The sequence below is a fragment of the Phoxinus phoxinus genome (assembly GCF_949152265.1).
Source record: "Phoxinus phoxinus genome assembly, chromosome: 21".
Taxonomy (NCBI): domain Eukaryota; kingdom Metazoa; phylum Chordata; class Actinopteri; order Cypriniformes; family Leuciscidae; genus Phoxinus; species Phoxinus phoxinus.
Genome location: NC_136896.1, coordinates 25,698,786 through 25,718,888, shown reverse-complemented (window position 1 = coordinate 25,718,888; position 20,103 = coordinate 25,698,786). Strand labels below are relative to the sequence as shown.

Sequence of the window (20,103 nt, the reverse complement as noted above, 5' to 3'; positions counted from 1 at the left end):
GTTCAAACTGCATCAAATTGTCTAAGCTGTATTAGTGTTTAAGCTGCATTTGTATGAAAGTCTCAGTTATTTGCATTTTTGTTCTAAACTTCAATTTCGTGTTTCTCAACTGATTGATTGCTAGAAAGGGTTTGAATCCCACATTTTTTTTAAAAGAAAGGTTCTTTATTGGTATCTGTGGGTCCATGAAAAATCTTTAAAACCCATGGAACCTCTCCATTCCATAAAAGGTTCTTGTATGATGGAAAAATGTTCTTCACACTTTAAAAAAAATTGGTCTTTTAAGAACTATTCACTCAAAGGTTATTTCGGGAACTAAAAAAGGTACTTCTATGGCATCGCTGTGAAACCCCCCTTTTGGAACCTTTCATTTTAAGACATACTGTAGGCTACTAATAAAAATGTATACTATGAATGCAGTACAGTAACACCATCTATTGTGCATCATCTTTTAATGTCTAAATTCAACCTATACACCGGTAATGAAATCATTTGGACATTCCCCAGTTAAGTGTTTATTTCACTGTACCTTCATTATAATACAACTATAGATTTCACATATGAAGAAAGAAGTATAGAAAATCCTGATGTTTATCCTCTCCTTTACAAGAGTAAAACTTATTTGGTTGACAAAGTGCACCGGAATACCAATAGGACAACAAGAAAGCAGACGGGCTGCAATCTTGTTACATAACAAAACATTTCATTCACTGTTAATCCGTTCTGAGTTCACCGTGTGCCCAGGAGAAGAATAAACACTTGTAGCTTTCCACTAGGTTCATAAGTTAACACTTAGATAATACTTTCAGTATTAGATTCCAGTTTGAGATTATGTTACACATTAGGCTACACATGGCTACATTACATTACAGACTTGAAACATCGTAAGGGTGAGTAGATGATAACAGAATTGTCATATTTTGGGTGTACTATCCCTGTAATGTAGAACCGAATGTTCACAGTGAACTAATACTGTGAAATTATGTTTCACCCAGAGATCAAAATGAACCAATCAATAAAATATGAGGATATTAGCTAATGACTCTAACTAGTTAACTAATTCCATGTGTTAAAGCATTCGTGTTGACAGTCCTAAGAAAGGTGCAGAGAAAATCAGCGTCATCTCTTCTACAGGAGTGAAATTTGCTTTGCATTTGGCCTGACAAATATTAATTTTGGTCATGGTTTAAACGATAAATGACAAATATACAATATCCTGCATACAACAATGAATCATCCTCGGATTTGATTTGCCAAGCAATGCTCTAAGAGTGCTGATTTGTAGTTTTTTTATTTTTTATTTTTTTCCATTTCTTGTCTGTGTTCCCTTGGGAATAAGGACACTTTAACATACTAACAGACTGGTGTGTGACGTCATTTCGAACTAAATCAGGCCAAAGCGTAGTTCGTTTAGACATCCATGAGTAAAACATGAATGCACTGGAGATCTGCTTTATAGCAGAAACTGAAGTTGTGATTCTAATTGAAAGAGACACTCGTATTTAAAGGTGCAGTAAGCAATTTCTGGTGAACTCTGTTGATATTTGAAATCACCAAAACAAACAAGCCTCTTCCCAAAAGACCCATGGATCCGACCTCTTGCCTGATCTTAACCCTTCTTTTTAAAGTTAGCCTATATTCCCCTTGCCTATTCCTCTTTTGTATTTTCCTCTCTGCCATCTCCCTCGTTCTGCTAATATCTCTCCTCCCCCATCACGAGTGTATACGCCCCTTACTGCTGATTGGCTACAAGTGTGTTTTGGTGCTCAGTTTGATCCACTTTTCAGCAGCGCTTACTGCAACTTTAATTCTGTAAAGCTGCTGCTTTAAAGCAATCTATTGTATAAAGTGCAGTATAAATAAACATGACGTGACTTTACCTGAGTGCTGAAATGCAGATCTGGTGCAAACCTAACAGTATACCAGTGGTCACGTATTTCAAACTTCTTTTTACACTTAAGCGAAGAACAAAAACAAACTTTGCATGTTCGCCAGGGAGTATATTTAGAAACCCTTGTTATTAGCGACACCAGTGGCCATTAGGTGAACTGCAGCCAGCAACTTTGCTCAAAATTGCTCAAGCCCTCACTCATGCGAAGTTCTTTTTCGTTCTTTGCTAGTTCTTTTGTTCTATTTAGATGAATATGTAAATATGAGCTGCATGCTTTCCTCACAATAATAATTTGTTACATTTATATAGCGCTTTTTATGGGACCTCAAAGTGCTTCATGGAAGGGGGGAATCTCCTCAACCACCATCAATGTGCAGCATCCACCTGGATGATGCGACGGCAGCCATATTGCGCCAGAACACCCACACACCAGCTTACTGGTGGAGAGGAGACAGTGATAAAGCCAATCAGTATGTGGATGATTAGGAGCCCATGATGGACAGAGGCCAAGGGGCAAATTTGGCCAGGATGCCAGGGTTACTCCCCTACTCTTTTTCGAAGGGCATCCTGGAATTTTTAATGACCACAGAGAGTCAAGACCTCGGTTTAACATCTCATCCGAAGGACAATAACAAAACAAACACAACAAATGTTATCATAGTAACACAAATATATTACAACATAATAAATATTAATATATTAATTGGGCTATAACTTGATCATTTATGTTAATTCACAGTGCATTAATACAATTTTAAAATGTTTAATGTTAAAAATTAACAATTAACAATACATGTATTATCCTTAGGTAATGTTACAAATGTTACAAATCTTAGGTAATGTTACAAATCTTTTAGATACGTATTTATTTTTAAGCCCTTGTGATTTTTCTGTTTTGTTATTAATCACTTGATCAGTCAAAATATTTTACAGTTATTGTTTTTGTTAAATGAAATCGAATGATTTTCTGCTTGAGGTAAGTTCCCACTTGAGGTAAAGTTAGGCCTTCTAATGTTTGCATCCTCTCTCAGCCTCGACGGCAAACATACTGCTGCTCTCCACATCTAGCCAACAAATCGATTAATGATGTGAAAACATGTACTGTGTAACATACCGTTTCATTGTATGTTTTAAATCCGCATCTAACGTACGTGTCCCACAATGTGCAGCGCGCAGTCTCATCTATCAAAACCATACTGTCTATGATCAAAACAAACTCCACGAGTGATAGTTTTTATTTCGCCTCTAGAGGCCGCTCTCGTACAACCATGTGTTTGCACATGCGCAAAGTAGGCTACCAGAGACCACTGTTCGTCAAACCCATACTGTCTATGGTCAAACCCATAGTAGACATCATATAGATGACCACTGTTCGTCAAACCCATAGACATCTCTACATAATATCTATGATCTAGTCTCTATATAATATCTATGATCTAGTCTCTATATAATATATATGATCTAGTCTCTATATAATATCTAAGATCTAGTCTCTATAATATCTATGGTCAAACCTGCTTGCTTGTCTGTGTTCTTCCGACTTTATTTTGCAGTAAGTAACGAATATGCTTCGGGGAAATGTATCGGAGTAAAATTATACGTTTTATTTAGGAAATATGGAATACAAGTGGACAAAAGTTGACAGAAATATAAAAACTCAAGTAGGCTAAAATACTTTCACTGACTGTAACGAAGACACCAGTGAGAGTGACTATATAAATATAAATATGGCAGTGTAATTACAGTAGAACACGCCACAGGAGAGAAGCACTGCTCTTTGCCCTTGACTGTGGTGTCGCAGGAGGAGAGATCAGCTCTGATGAAGCGGCCGTGACGATGTGCTGACGTAGCCCTCATCATCGGCTGCACACTGTGGAAACCCGCGAGAGACCGAGAGAGCGCGGAGTGAGTGGAGATCTGTCCTGCGGCACTGCAGTCACTCTCACTGACGGAATATTCTTCATTAGAAGCTCAATGATGGAGGTTCCACGCGTGGGACACAGTGTCAGCAGCCCCACGAGCCCGTGTGAGGACATGATAAAGAATCTCAGTCTGGACGCCATCCAGCTTTGTGGGAGAGAAGGTAAGAACTAAGAAGAAGTGATGCTTTTGTTCAATTCTCCCCCATTTTTTCAGACAGACGAACTGAAGTGGAGGAGCTTTTGAGACATTTGAGCTTTCCAGACTGGGAAATATTTAAATGCATGCAAAATACAAAATGCAAATGTATTTAAGGCGCATGCTTTTAAAGATCCAGATGCATAGGCTACCTACTACAGGTCTGAGGAGCGCGTGAGGTTGCTCAGCTATTCTGTGATTTGGCTGGATCTGGTTTGGTGTGTCATTGCATTCGAGCTTTCACTGGGAGATGTCATTTTTAATACAGGCAAATATCAGAACTCACGTGCTGAAATGCAAAAATTAAAATAAAATACAGTTTTGATGACTGTTCTTTGGGCGCTTGCATTATAAGACTGATGCATATGCTACTAGAGATTTGCGCCTGAGTTTACCTAGTTATTCTGGCTTTTCTTTTAAGATAGCATTGCATTAAAGCTTTCAAGACAAGGACTTATTATTTCAGTCCTGAGTTTCTTCGTAAAAACGACGTTTTGATGAATAAATCACATATTTCTTAAGGCGCATGGATGTTGATATTTATTATATTCATTTGGAGCCATTGAAAGATGCATGTTCTCTGAGCATTAATATTCCTTGCACTTGAATGCTTGTTTCAGTGTGATGCGCGCGTAACGTTCAGCACCATGGACACGGTCATTGCGCGCGCACAATACTGAAACAATACCGGATTGCAGCTGCATGCATCTGGCTATACGACCAGTGAGCAATTCACTCACTGACACCGTAATGAAACAGCAAAATTCTTAGTCGATCCACACTCTGAATATGCTGATTCATCTAGGTGACACTGTGCTGTACATTGTTATATATGCGAATGTCTACAACTGTAAGTTCACAATTGGTTATGGACAGGGTTTACATGGGTGTATCCCAGTGCGTGCGTTTCTAGGCATAGCCTACCTAGTCATTGATTTTCCAGAAAAGCTCTCTTGCCTTTTGCTGCTCTGGAAAAGCAGTTTATGTAAATATAACATATTAGCTAAGGAGCAAATATTAAAATACAAAGCATGTCATATTAAAGCACAAGAGCATTTTTTTTCTGTATCATAATGGCAGAATATTTAGTATTTCATATTCAATTGATTATTATTTTTTGTTGGCCAAGTCAATTAATTGTCCAATATCTGGTTATTTTGACATGTATCACATAAGTCGAATACATAACTGACAGATGTGTCGAGTTCACAAAGTAAAGATAATGTGAAGATAATTTCCTGTTTAAATGCTGATTGGTGAATTTTGAGTAAATATTTCAGAGCAAATGCAAAAAAAGTTAAATTCAGAATCCTAATCAGTTAACCACTAATAATCAGTATGAATGCAAGAAACAAGATGTTATTATATCCATTATATCAAATCTACAGATTTTTGGGACTTGTTTAGCATCAGTCTCTCAGCGCAGAAGAAAAGAACGTGCTTTGTGTGAGCTGATCGAAATTTCCTAAGAGCTCTGTTTTATATTCTGTACCAGCACTGTGCAGAGGAACTCGAAGTCCCTTCAGCCATGCTGTCACAAGACAGAGAGAGACAAACAAAGAGAGAACGTTCTTATTGACACGGTCCAGTGTGGCATCGATGCTGTCACAGTCCTTTGAGTGATATAATGGGTGTGGACACACGACTCTATTGATTTCGATTCTATTGTATTAAAAGACTTTATCAAATAATCGTTCTCATGGACATTGCCAAGCTTTTCAAATGTGCCGTCATATCATAGATGCTGCTATTTGCACTAGATGTGTTAAAGCACATGGACAGAATCACAGACTCTAATCTGATTGGTCAATGGATGTTGGACAAAAATGTGCGCAGATGTGGGCCAAGAAGGGACATGATGATGATATGATGAACATGACTGAGTCACAATGGGTACGTTCTGTTCCGACCCATCTGTCCCCTGAGTTTTATACTTCTCAGCGTGCCATGAACACTCCAACACCTCCCCTCTCCATTTGCGTTGGCATAATAATGGACATCTGTGTCAGAGATTAGAGGAAAGGGTAACCAAGTTATGAAGTAAACTTAATCCAACTTTAGGTTGTCAATTTTTAGGGAAATAATTGGGACTTTTTCAAATAATTTAATTGGAAAAAAATTCAAATTTTTCATTGCCCAGGATCATGGCTAACTGCAATAGACACTGGGGACCACATAAAGGAATGATTCCCATCATTATTCAGATCAGTGGTAAACACATATGGGGTTTTCAGTGTCTAAGTATTAATAAACTATTACCCATAATCCTAAATATGTGGTTTCAGCCTAGCAAAGTACCAATTTATTTTTCGTTTATAACCCTATACGCCAAACCCTAAAGCACTGCGTTATTTTAACCCCATCACAGTAAGAGTTTACATTTATATACTTATCATTTCAGATTCCCTTGTAATCTCTGGTGTTTTCACTTATTTTCAAAATGTATTTTAATTAATTACAAAAATAATATAATAACTAATGAATTTTCTCTTCCAACATATTTGCGGGAAAAAAAACAGACTTAGCTAGCAAATATTATGACAGAAAGAAAATTCATAAATAATAAAGACCAGCATACCATGTTAATTTCTGTATACATTTTTTCATAGATGCTTTTGTTTTCCCCATATTTTGAATTATGCTTATATTGAAGGAAATGTCCGTATACTTGACAGGAAATGTACTGGTCATTTTATGTGAGGATTTTTTTTTTCCAATAGATTTATTTCTTAAAGTGTAATATAATATTTATATTTATCTTTTGGTTTGTGCCAAAAAATAAAGCATTTTAGAAAAAATAACCCACAGAAAAGAATACTGAATTCTCATCAAAAGCAAAATTGAGGTAGAATTAGTATTTTTTCCTGCAACCAATTAAAATGCTAATGATTGGGGATATGCAAATTGGCAAACAAACGGCATTACACACTTAAACAGAGGTGAATCTATCAAACTATTAAATAAAGTCAGTATCCTGTTAATTCAGTCATTGTGAAACAAATAGCACCAATTTCCTGAGAATGACCGAGAATGTTCATTATATTCAAAACAATTTATGACCTTCTTGTTAATGCTTGGTGCCAATATGATATGTTTCTCCTTTAGATTCAGTAGGAATGAGCCCATATTTCTATTATGTAATCGTTGTGAAACTGCAGATGCACTCAAAGCAAGCGTTTGCTTCTGAACCACAGAATACTCTAAGGACATGCATTCATTTGTGAAAAGATAAAAAAAAATATGGATGAGCCGAGACGTGCTGTGGGACTCCTTGATAAGCATGCATTAAAGGGGGGCGTTTCTTCCCCCTCGGGGCAGGCCTCAGATGGGTAGTCCTTTGTGTAAGGCCTACAGGAGCCTGACAGTGCTATACTCACTACCCCTGTCTGAATATACAGCTTTGGCCAGCTGTGGATGAGGGACTGGCTCCAGAACAGGGGCCACCATCTGCCAAGCCCGCCTGCTAGTGAAAGAAACTATTTAACATGGCCATCAATTTGCTAATTGTGTCCACTGTGCACATAGCACAGCAAAACGACAACAAAGCAGATGTAGATCAGACAAACAATGGAGCTGATTCATGATTAATAGCCTATTCTCAGCTGAACATGCTTCTAGAGACAATCATGCTGTTTAAATAAGTGTCAGCTGAGTGTAAACTCTTTTTCATTATATCTAAATATACTATATAGACAAAAGTATTGGTACACCTGCCATTACACCAACAGGGACTTTAATGACATTGCCTTCTACAGTAATATAGAGTTGCCCCCCCCCCCCCCCTCCCCTTGCAGCTATAACAGCTTACACTCTTCTGGGAAGGCTTTTCACAAGATTTTGGAGTGTTTCTGTGGGAATTTTGCCCATTCATCCAGCAGAGCATTTGTGAGGTCAGGCACTGATGTTGGGCGAGAAGGCCTGGTTCGCAATGTCCAGCTTATCCCAAAGAGCTTTTGTGCTGAATTGAATGCCAGTGGAAGTTTGGAACTCTTCAGCTATGGAACCAGCAGAGCGTTGGCAACTTTTACGCGCAATGTGCCTCAACACTCGGTGACCCCACTCTGTGACTTTATGTGGTCTTTCATTTGTAGCCGAATTGCTGCTGTTCCTAAACCCTTCCACTTTCCACAATATCACTTACAGTTGACCATGGAATATACACTATGTTGCCAAAAGTTTTGAGACATCTGCCTTTACATGCACAGGAACTTTAATGACATCCCATTCTTAATCCGTAGGGTTTAGTACGGAGTTGGCCCACCTTTTGCAGCTATAACAGCTTCAACTCTTCCGGGAAGGCTTTCCACAAGGTTTAGGAGTGTGTTTATGGGAATTTTTTACCATTCTTCTAAAAGTACATCTGTGAGGTCAGGCACTGATGTTAGGCCTGGCTCGCAGTCTCCACACTAATTCCAGCTTTCCTGTAGCTCAGTGGTAAGAGCATTGCGTTGACAACGCAAGTTTGTGGGTTCGATCCCAGGGGATTGCACATACCTATGTATAAATGTATAGGATAATGCAATGTAAGTCACCTTGGATAAAAGCATCTGCCAAATGCATAAATGTAAATGTAAATTCATACCAAATGTCTTCTATCGGGTTGAGGTCAGGACTCTGTGCAAGCCAGTCAAGTTCCTCCACACCAAACTCGCTCATCCATGTCTTTATGGACCTTGCTTTGTGCACTGGTGCGCAGCCTTGTTAGAAAAGGAAATTTGGGAGTATGAAATTGTCCAAAATGTCTTGGTATGCTAAAGCATTAAGACTTCCTTTCACTGGAACTAAGGGGCCAAGCCCAACCCCTGGAAAACAACCCCACACCATAATCCCCCCTTCACCAAACTTTACACTTGGCACAATGCAGTCAGGCAAATACCGTTCTCCTGGCAACCGCCAATCCCAGACTCGTCCATCGGATTGCCAGTCTGGTAAGCGTGATTCGTCACTCCAGAGAACTCGTCTCCACTGCTCTAGAGCCCAATAGCGGCGTGCTTTACACCACTGCATCCGACTCTTTGCATTGCACTTGGTAAATTTTGCACATTCTATAAAGCTCTCTACACACTGTTCTTGAGCTAATCTGAAGGCCACACGAAGTTTGGAGATCTGTAGCTATTGACTCTGCAGAAAGTTGGAATGCGTTGTCCCCGCTCTGTGATTTTAAGTGGCCTACCACTTCATGGCTGAGTTGCTGTTGTTCCCAATTGCTTCCACTTTCTATAATTTCACGAATAGACTTATTGCACAGGTGGCAACCTATCACGGGACCACTCTTGAATTCACTGAGCTCCTGAGAGCGACCTTTCACAAATTTTTGTAGAAGCAGTCTGCATGCCTAGGTGCTTGATTTTACACAACTGTGGCCATGGAAGTGATTGAAAACCTGAATTCAATTATTTGGAGGGGTTTCCCAATACTTTTGGCAATATAGTGTATACCAGAGATGACATTTCATGAACTTACTTATTGCAAAGTTGGCATCCTATCCCACTACCAAGTTTGAATTATCTGAGCTCTTCAAAATTACCCATTTTTTCCCACAAATTTTTGTAAATGCAGATTGCTTGGCTAAGTGCTTGATTTTATACACCTGTGGCAATAGGTCTTATGAAACACGTGAATTCAAAAATGTATCTTTGGCCTGAAATATGTACAGTATGTTAAATATGGACTAATGTCTGGCTGATGTAACAACAGAAGGAGTCTTTGAGAATGTAAAGTAAGTTAAAATTCTAGGACTCTTTGGACAGAAATATGTTCAATAGGTCAAATATGGACTACTGTCCGGATGAGGTAACATCAAAAGGAGTGTATGATTATGTATAGAAAGTTCAAAAACAAGGACTCTTTGGCCAGAAATATGGACTACTGTGTGCTGATGTAACATCAGAAGAAATCTATGAGAATGTATAGTAAGATATACCCTTTGAGGACTCTTTGGCCAGAAATATGTTCAATAGGTTAAATATGGACTACTTCCTGACTGATGTAACATCATAAGTAGTCTATAAGTATTTATAGAAACTATAAGCCGGTGATATTCTCCTAGCTGCTGACAGGCTTGGAGAATATCATACACCCACACCGATCTCCGACGTCTTCTCCGCAGGTAGAGCAATGCCACACCAAACACAACAACGTGCTCATCCATAATGTTGTGAATTTGATAAGAAAAAGCTGCGCAACACTATTTATAGGCAACATTTTCGCACTAGAACGCTTGTTTTACAGCGGGAATGCAATTAATTTGCTTAAAACAACACCGATTTGACACATTGTATTAAGGCTACAACCAGGACAGTTATTGTAATGTAGACTGAACACAAATCAATGTTAATGTTAAGTAAAGACCAAGTCTAGTAAACATCCTATAAACTGCATGTTGAAATTAGACTCGCAGTTGAAAATGAACACAAAAGCCACACCACACAAATGGAATTTGTTTATTTCGTTAGCAAAGTAAATATAATTGTTATAAAATATAATCCATCGGTCATTTTCTTACTTTTACATTTAAAAGATATTATTAGGTTAACTTATACCCTACGTGTGGCCAGTCTGCACAAATACTGATCAATATGCTTATTTGCTTTGCGGCCCCTTTACGTAAATAAAGTTAAAAAAAAGATCAAGCAACACAAATCTTGCACGGCGCCGTTGGCAGGGCGGCGGTGTGAATGCCCAGTTAGATTTCTAGGTCTCTTTGATCAGAAATAAGTTCAATAGGTCAAGTTTGGCTGATGTAACATCAGAAGGGATCATTATTTACTCACTTTGGTGTTCTTCTACTGCCGTATGACCTTTCTTTTTCAGAACACACACACACACACAATTGTTTTTTGTATACACCCCTGAGTGCAAGATGAGACATCAATATGTTTGTTCTGTTTTCAAGGAAGAAAAAGACTTTACATTTTGAGTATAAAACTTTTTTGTCACTGCATTACACCAAAATAGACGTAGACCAAAAGCCACAAAATTCCAACTATGATTTTTCATCTTCTAATAAAAGCTTGAGACTGTGCCCTTCAGCTCCAACTTTGTATGTTTTTCCATCACCTCATCCGCAAACATCACACCAAAAGAAACACCATGCCAGGCTTGCTTTTCTCAGATCACATATCTTCTCGTGGTGTTATATCACTGGCATCAAATGCTGTGTGTGTGTGTGTGTGTGTGTGTGTGTGTGTGTGTGTGTGTGTGTGTGTGTGTGTGTGTGTGTGTGTGTGTGTGTGTGTGTGTGTGTGTGTGTGTTGTTTCTGTCTAGTGTTAAGACAGTTATATGTCGCATTCCTGCTCTATTAACAGATTCAGTCATGTGATTGTTCGCTCTCGCTCTACATGCCTACATGCGCTTAGACAAGCTCATTGTTCACTCATGGATAAAGACTGAACAGTAACACTTTACAATAAGGTTTAATTTGTTAACATTAGTTAATGTATTAACTAACATGAATTAACCAACCATGTTGGTTACTGTACTGGTAATTGTTCATCTTTGTTAACGTTAGTTAATAAAAATACAACTGTCCATTGTTTGTTCATGTTAATTCGCAGTGCATAAACTAATCTTTACAAATACAACTTTTGATTTTAATAATGTGTAAGTAAATGTTGACAACATTAAATAAGATTAATAAATGCTGTTCATTATTACTTCATGTTAATGTTAACTAATGAAACCTTATAAAGTGACTGAACTTACTGACTGAACATCAACTATGTCTGTCTCATTTAATCTTGGCTGTTTTGTGTAGTTTTTTGCATGTTTTGTTGAAAGCGTTGAACCAAACTTGTTGTATACTGTGCAAAATGCTATAATACATGAAATGCATTGATATTACCATGCCCAGCAATATGTAGAATAATTATTAACATGACATAGGCTGTATAAATTATGTAAATGCATAAACAACAGCACAAGTGTGGTTTAATAGACCAAAACATAGAACTAATACTGGTCAAATACTGTATAATAATTCCTGTAGCTCAAACAGGAGAGCATCCGCCAAGGTCATGGGTTTGATTCCCAGGAAATGCATGAACTGATGAAAAATGAAGGCATACTTTAAATGCAATGTAAGTTGCTTTGGATAAAAGCCTCGGCCAAATGCATAAATGCATACTAAATGTATAAATATGGGCCATATTCATGATGGATTAATGGATTTGAACCATGATGGATTTGTGCCCAAATATGGCAAAGATTGATTGGATTTGAACAACTAGGCCTAAAGATTTAGGAAATATTTTCTTTTCGCTTTTAAAAGCTGACAAATCTACCTTCTCTAACCATACACAAATGACAATTATATGGGAATTTTTTGCATAATGAGTTTTTTTCCTCTGTTATCTGCGGCCAATTTTCATTCACGTGGTGACTCAGATTAGAAACAGAAACAGATTAGTAAACACTGAACAGTATGTCTCTGATGCTCTCTGAAAGATAACAGATCAGCCTGTCATGATGAGATAAGAGCCATAACTGATACAGTAAAGCATGTGGTGCATTTGTGTCCTTTTTTGCTTTAATGCAATTAGTCCATCCTTTTTTTTTTTAAATCCGAAGGAAAGGAAGTCAAACAGGTTCAAAACAACAAAAAGGGTGAGTAAATGATGACAGAATTGTATTTTTTGGTTGAACAGGCAGCATACAGTAGTACAGTGCAGTCATAAAGAAAGTCGGTTTAGCAAATTGCATGGATTACAATGAATACCCAATGAGATCTAGACATGATTTTGTTATCATAAGAAACTAGAGAGAACTGTGTAAAAACCAATGGCTAAGCACAATGCCATTATAAGGCGAATGAAATATCAGTAGGCAGAAACAGACACCAGGTTTAACCTTGAACAAAGACACAATTAGAGCAAAAGAAACCATTCAAAGAGGTTTTATGTTACCCGATACTAACCAAAAGCCCAACAAGGCCCAAAATAAACCAGTGGAGAATGACCTTTGTGTTCAGGAAACCTGTGTCAGTGCTTGTGTGACATTGTGATTTTATTCATTATTCATTAATTTCTCACTTTCACTGCATGTCTATTAAACACAATACTGTTGCTCGCAAAAAAAAAACACTTTTCTACATTTGTTAGGTCAATTGCAGTGTACCTCAAATCTTAAAGGAACACACCGACTTTTTGGGACTTTAGCTTAAGTCCATGGCACGCTGAGAAGTATAAAACTCAGGGGACAGATGGGTCGGAACAGAACGTACCCATTGTGACTCAGTCATGTTCATCATATCATCGTCATGTCCCTTCTTGGCCCACATCTGCGCACATTTTTGTCCAACATCCATTGACCAATCAGATTAGAGTCTGTGATTCTGTCCATGTGCTTTAACACATCTAGTGCAAATAGCAGCATCTATGACATGACGGCACATTTGAAAAGCTTGGCAATGTCCATGAGAACGATTATTTGATCAAGTCTTTTAATACAATAGAATCGAAATCAATAGAGTCGTGTGTCCACACCCATTATATTACTCAAAGGACTGTGACAGCATCGATGCCACACTGGACCGTGTCAATAAGAACGTTCTCTCTTTGTTTGTCTCTCTCTGTCTTGTGACTGTCCATACATACCCTTTTCATCTCTTTCCGTGCCATACCTCTATCTGACGCACCCACCGCTAGCCTAGCTTAGCACAAAGACTGGAGGTAAACGGCTCCAACTAGCACACTGCTCCCAATAAGTGACAAAATAACGCCAACATTTTCCTATTTACATTTTGTGGTTTGTATAGTCACAGCGTGATTTGCGCAACACTCTGAGCGAACTCTTTGCTCCTCACCACAGAGCTTCTCAGGTGCTGCGAGCAAATCACTCCGCAGAAGTAGCAGTGCTTCGCCTTCTGAGAATATAGTTCCCAGTATGTATACGGTTAGACAGTGGTGGAAAGAGTACTAACAAATTGTACTTAAGTAAAAGTATTGCTACTTAAGTAATAATTTACTTGAGTACAAGTAGAAGTATTGAAAAATAATATGACTCAAGTAAGAGTAAATAAGTAGTTTGCTTAAAAACTACTCAAGTAACTACGTTACAAAGTACTTTAGTATTATTTTTTATTTTTACCCAAAATGGGGAGATGATAGCGATATGGAGCGTTCTGTTTCATTCAATCTGTTTCATTCATACTGGAAGCCCAGTACTGATTAATCCCTCACGCAGAAAGTCCACAAGTGAGATTCATAGAAGTATTAAACTTATGAAATTTCAGGAAATGCCTTATATGGATATAATAACATGCAAATATAGACGTTTTTGACTGATGAAATATGAAGACAATCAGATGATAGCGATAATATATCTGTGTTCATCAAGCTATCGCAGGTATTTTCATAAGAATGATGTTTGTCTTTAAAGGGTAATATCTACCCTTGAACGCCCCGCCCCCCAGCCGAACTGAAAGTTTTGATTTGGTTTTGCACCCGAGTCAGACCTGTCAGTTATTGGCTGAACTGCTTCAGTTCTGTCAGTTATTGGCTGAACTGCTTCAGTTCTGTCAGTTATTGGCTGAACTGCTTCAGTTCTGTCAGTTATTGGCTGAAACGCAGGGCTCCACCACAGTAGTTTGAAAAGTGTCTGTCAAATGTCAGCTTGCCCTGTTGCTCCGTCGGCACCTTTGTCTAAGTACTTTGTACTTTTGGTGAAAATTAAATGTAGCAAAGTTGAATACTTTATTTTTATTCTACTCAAGTAAGAGTAAAAGTACCACAATTTAATTATACTCAAGAAAGTAGAAAAAAAAATCTACTCAAGTACTGTAAGTATTTGTAATTAGTTACTTTCCACCTCTGCGGTTAGAAGATGGCTGTGTCTCATGTGACCTTGTTATTTGTACACGCTGTGACTATACAAATCACAAAATGTAAATAAGAAAATGTTGGAGTTATTTTGTCACTTATTGGGAGCAGTGTGCTAGCTGGAGCCATTTACCTCCAGTCTTTGTGCTAAGCTAGGCTAGCGGTGGGTGCGTCAAACAGAGTTACGGCACGCACGGAAATGAAAAGGGTATGTATGGACTTATCTAACTGCTGGGGAAATGGTGAATAAGCTTAAGTCCCGTGATTTTTTTTTTTACTGTATTTTATTTTGCAGATAAAATATTTCTGAAATAAAAGGCCACTTTTAAAGAGAGTAGATTCCCATGTCTGTTTCTTCACACATTTCTAAAGTGCTCTCTGTAATAATGATCATAATACAAGTTTTACTTTAAAGTACAACTTAAAGGTAAGGTAGTCGATTTTCGTAGAGGCTAGCAATAGTGAGCTAGTTTGAAGACATAATTCACGTCTCATTCAAAACACATGAACGTGTTCAGCGGGAAGCAAACAAAAGCATCACGAGCACGTAACATTACAATAATAATGAACATAAATAACTTAAAGAGTACTAACCTGGACCACCTGACTGCTGTAGATTCATTTTAAAAGTATGCTAAAGTGTTTCTTATTTTTTCACAAGGGACTCACTTATGTAGATAGCCTAAGTGTTCTATTTTCACCCATGCACAACGGGTCTTTCAGGAGTGTTTAGAGAGCTTTGGTTTGGGCAGGTCGTGTTCTGAGGTTCTGAAGCGGTGTCAGGTTGACGAGACCATATGCTCCTGCCGTCCCGCCGCTGTCATGAGCTCTTCCTGTACGCGCTCTGGGCCTCATAATGGGACGGCACAGCAGATCAAGCCAGGGCTGCTTTAACAGCCAATATCTCTGAGTCTCAAACAACACAGGCCTGTTTCTGTCAAGTCCACTATACTGGAAGTTCTCAAATGGGTTTTACTTGTTCAATAGAATTATTCACACCTAAAATCCCCTCAGACCAATGTACACTGTAAAAGATACAACCCACTTAAATTAAAAATGTATTTGTGGTGGCCTTTTGACATTTTATAATCACATTATTCCTGAATGTTTTCTCTGTAAAACGGTAGGGGGCGCTATGACATCTTCTGAAAGAGCACATCATCTCCTGATCAAAACACATGCGAATAAGAAGCAGAAACAAGCGATATCATATGTAATCATATGCATATGAAAAATAACGCGATCATCAACATTAAACAGCATATAAATCAAAACTGCGTAATGTTACTGAATGAAATGTCGATCCAGGACGAGCTATAGGACTGTGCAAGGGGTTTTGATGGACTCGGTCTACTCCATCTATGTTTCTATATTTTGATCATTGTTCTGAATCCGATCTGGATGCAGTCTGACTAAAACGTGTTTTTCTCAGCTTTTTACACAGCATGTTGCTTTTTTAATGAAACTTACCCACATTCAAGTGTTGATCAAAAATAATGCATGAAGAATACAACTTTTTGGTTGTTGTAAAGGGTCGGTTCTTTCTTTTGATATTGCATCAGCAGATATTCATACAAAAAATTAAGAAAATAATAATTAATTTTTAAGTTTTAAATTGCACATTTCAGCTTTAAGTAAAATCAAAGTGGTACCAAAGTGACAAACCCAAATTCACTGTATACTTTTTCAACCACTTCTGAAGAAAATAGAGCTCAAAACAAAGTAATTTGATATGATAATACTCATAACTCCAAGATCTATTTTGCCTAATATTGTTCTTTAAACGTGACGCTCCCATAAATATCCTGAAACGCTGACCCATCAGAAACCCTCACAGCAGAGATGCAAGCATATCCTACAAGAGAGTTATTTATGATTCAGTGGCTAACCCCATCTAACATCAAAACAGCTCTGTGAAAACGGATGTGTCCACACATTTACCGCTTGTCATCATCCTGATGATGCGTTAGCTTTGGTAAAAAGGCACCGAAAAAATGATCCATCTCCCCGAGGACCAGTACACTGGTTATAATCTGCAGGAGCGTTTTAAGCCGTGCATCATTAAGGGTTTCGCTTAATTGCTGTTGCTGAAGATCCTTTGATTCTTGACAGCTTTGAGAAAATGTGACTTCATGCATTAAACTGATGGGTAGATGTATTTCATGCTGTTCGCACAGTTTCTGCTTGCCTGAGGTCAGAATGTATACTCTGTCTCAAGAGAACAGCTGAGCCCCTATGTAGTTAGAAAAATTATAACAGCCTGCAAGGTCAAACAAAAGTAACAAAAATCATGAATTAAAGCCATGTGAAATGCAAGGGACTTTAAGCAACAGATGCGTAAACTAAAGTAAACTGCCATAGCAAAAGAACACAAAAATCACTAAGCAACAATAAAAAGGACGACATAATGCATCATTCAATAATTTGACAAAGTACAAAAGGCAAGAAAAGGCTTGGTTTTTGCTTTAAATGATATACAGATACAAATAAAAAGCCCCATAACCATAAAAAAATACATTTATTGATCTATTCTGTCACATATTAAAGGAGAACTCCGGTCAATTTTAACATTGAGCTCAATTTTTAGTAAATTTGGAGTGCTGTCAATACAGAGAACAATGACAAAAATCGGTGTTGCCTACACCGTGTCATCCTCTTTTTAAAATTTGCACCCTATTGACTTGAATGGGGCAAGTTTTAAACCTGCTTTTATTTCTCTTATCATCCTTGATGTGTCATACAAGTGTCCAGCCATGTTGAGTGATTCCTCCAGAGTGAACACGAGTGAATCTGACTGCAGTAGATGTGAAAGATATGAATAAAAATGATGTTATATCAGCCAGCGCACATACCTGTATTTAGTTCCTGTTTTCGGTCGAAGTCCAAAGTAGTCAATTGTCGAGTTCACGCGCGTGATCTAAGTAACTAAACCTATGCGCGTCAACTCGACAATCGACTACTTTGGACTTCGACCGAAAACAGGAACTAAATACAGGTGCGCTGGCTGATATAACATCATTTTTATTCATATCTTTCACATCTACTGCAGTCAGATTCACTCGTGTTCACTCTGAAGGAATCACTCAACATGGCTGGGCACTTGTATGACACATCAAGGATGATAAGAGAAATAAAAGCAGGTTTAAAACTTGCCCCATTGAAGTCAATAGGGTGCAAATTTTAAAAAGAGGATAACACGGTGTAGGCAACACCGATTTTTGTCGTTGTTCTCTGTATTGACAGTTTTGGCATATTTAGGTATGTATGAATGCTTTTGAAAGTCTCTGCAAGTTCACCAACTGCATATATTTGGTGAAAAATAAAATAAAAACAGTCATATTGAAATATTACAATTAATAATAAACTGTTTTCTAATTGAATATTTTTTTTTAATTGTAATTTATTCCTGTGATGCAAAGCTGAATTTTCAGCGTCTTCAGTGTCACATGATCCTTCAGAAATCATTCTAATATGCTGATCTGCTGCTCAAGAAACATTTATTATTATTATCCATTTTAAAAAACATTTGTGCTGCTAAATATTGTTTTGTGGAAACCATGGACGACAAGGAAATTCGAAAGAACCGCATTTATGTTCAAATTTCTTGTAACATTACAAATGTAGCCTGTTTGCTGGCTGTTTTTTTTACAATTGCTTTCCCTAGTAATTTTAGGAGAAATAAGTGAGACAAAGTTTTAGCTTGAAATATAACTAAGAGCCTCATTACTGTGAACGAGAGACCTCTGAGAAATGCAACATTCCTCTGGAGGTCTTGTTAATAGTGCAGAGGTTTGCGTTTTAACAGCCGATTTTTCTCTTACTCTGCAGTGTCTTCCACTGCATAATTAGCACTTTGATTTCTCCATCTCTGTTTTCGTGTCAGCGCCCATGTCAACACTTCCAAACCAAACCGAACAATATGTCATTGAATTTGCACTGTAAGAGCTCTGAGGATCTCATCTCTGCAGCATCTCTCCCCTCTGATTCAACACATTAAAGAATGAAATGCTGCTCTATTTATAGCCGTGGGACCAAGGACTGATGAAACTTTAATGCGCTGTCTCAGGCACAAGAGTGGTCCAGTAATACCCGCACCCTGGAGATATTAAACTCCATCATCCTTGCATCTTAAGTGGGAATTGAAGAAGGAGAGGTTATATAAATATGGACAGCCACTGGGTTTTGGGGTAGAGCTCTGTGTGTGTTTTATTAGAGTGATGTGGTGGCCGTAGCTTTAAGACATCACCCATGAGGCCAGCACTTCAGAAACCACAGGGTATTATGGTAAATTCCCAGTGTCAGTGCTTGGTGTAGCACAAACTGATAGATGGTCAGGTTCATTCAGTGTGTTGTGTCATAGTCATCCAATCTTGGATTTTGTTTTGCACGTTTTGTAATCCACCAATCGCAGGCTTTCCTTTTGCATTGACCAGCATCAAACACGAATGCCCAAATATCACTCATCATAAAGGATTAACGTGCTCATCCACATACATTTATTTGACGATGGCAGTGATGCCGTTAACTTTGGCTTTGGATTTCATCCACAAGTGTTTCATGAAAGGCTCCATCTCTGCATCATGTTTCCCGTTTATTATTCATTAGGATGAATGCAACAAAGCAATCCCTCTCTTTCCTCATGCTCCAGAGCGGTGGAGGGCTGCTGAGGGTCTTTTTCAGCTCAATGAGGGTGTTGTGGCGCTCATGGAGTGGCCCACCAGAGAATGTCGAGGATGAAGATGGCCATTGTCTGCGGTCTCATGCGTTCACTCTGTCCATTGTTGTCTGGTCATGTGAGGATGCCAGCGGATGTCGTCATTGTGTGGCCTTTGTGAGGACTATAGTTTCCATCCATCCATCCATCCATCCATCCATCCATCCATCTGTCCAACTGCCAAGAAAGGTCTATATCGCTTCAAGCCACAAAAACTTCAAGTCTCTTCAAACTGGCCAAGCTCTATAATTACATAAGACGTCAATAACCTTCAACTTCAAAGTAAACTTCCAGGCAAGGCTTTGTCAAACCAACGCTCGACTTGATGAACTTCCTAGTTATATTTGGAGGTGTCAGAAGGTCTGAAACATTTGTGATGTCTTCCACTTATGTGAAAATGTGAGTGTCACATTCACAGAACAGACAGATTCCGACTACCACAATAGAAAATAATCTCTAATACGTTGACATCCGGTATAAGAATGATGTCATCTTTTGGAAATATGACAGACAGTGTGAACGGCATAGTGAGGGGGAGGGTGGGATGCAGAACTTCACTGGA

General features: G+C 38.3%; 1 protein-coding gene across 1 annotated transcript in view; it reads left to right on the top strand.

Annotated features, from left to right (window-relative positions):
- The first annotated feature begins 3,745 nt into the window (after positions 1-3,745).
- Positions 3,746-20,103, top strand: part of phyhiplb (phytanoyl-CoA 2-hydroxylase interacting protein-like b) — a 28,850-nt gene continuing 12,492 nt past the window's right edge. Inside the window, exon 1 of the mRNA XM_079594876.1 lies at positions 3,746-3,974. Within this exon, the coding sequence (XP_079451002.1) occupies positions 3,866-3,974 (109 nt within the window). The 5' untranslated portion in view covers positions 3,746-3,865. The remainder of the gene's footprint in view (positions 3,975-20,103) is intronic.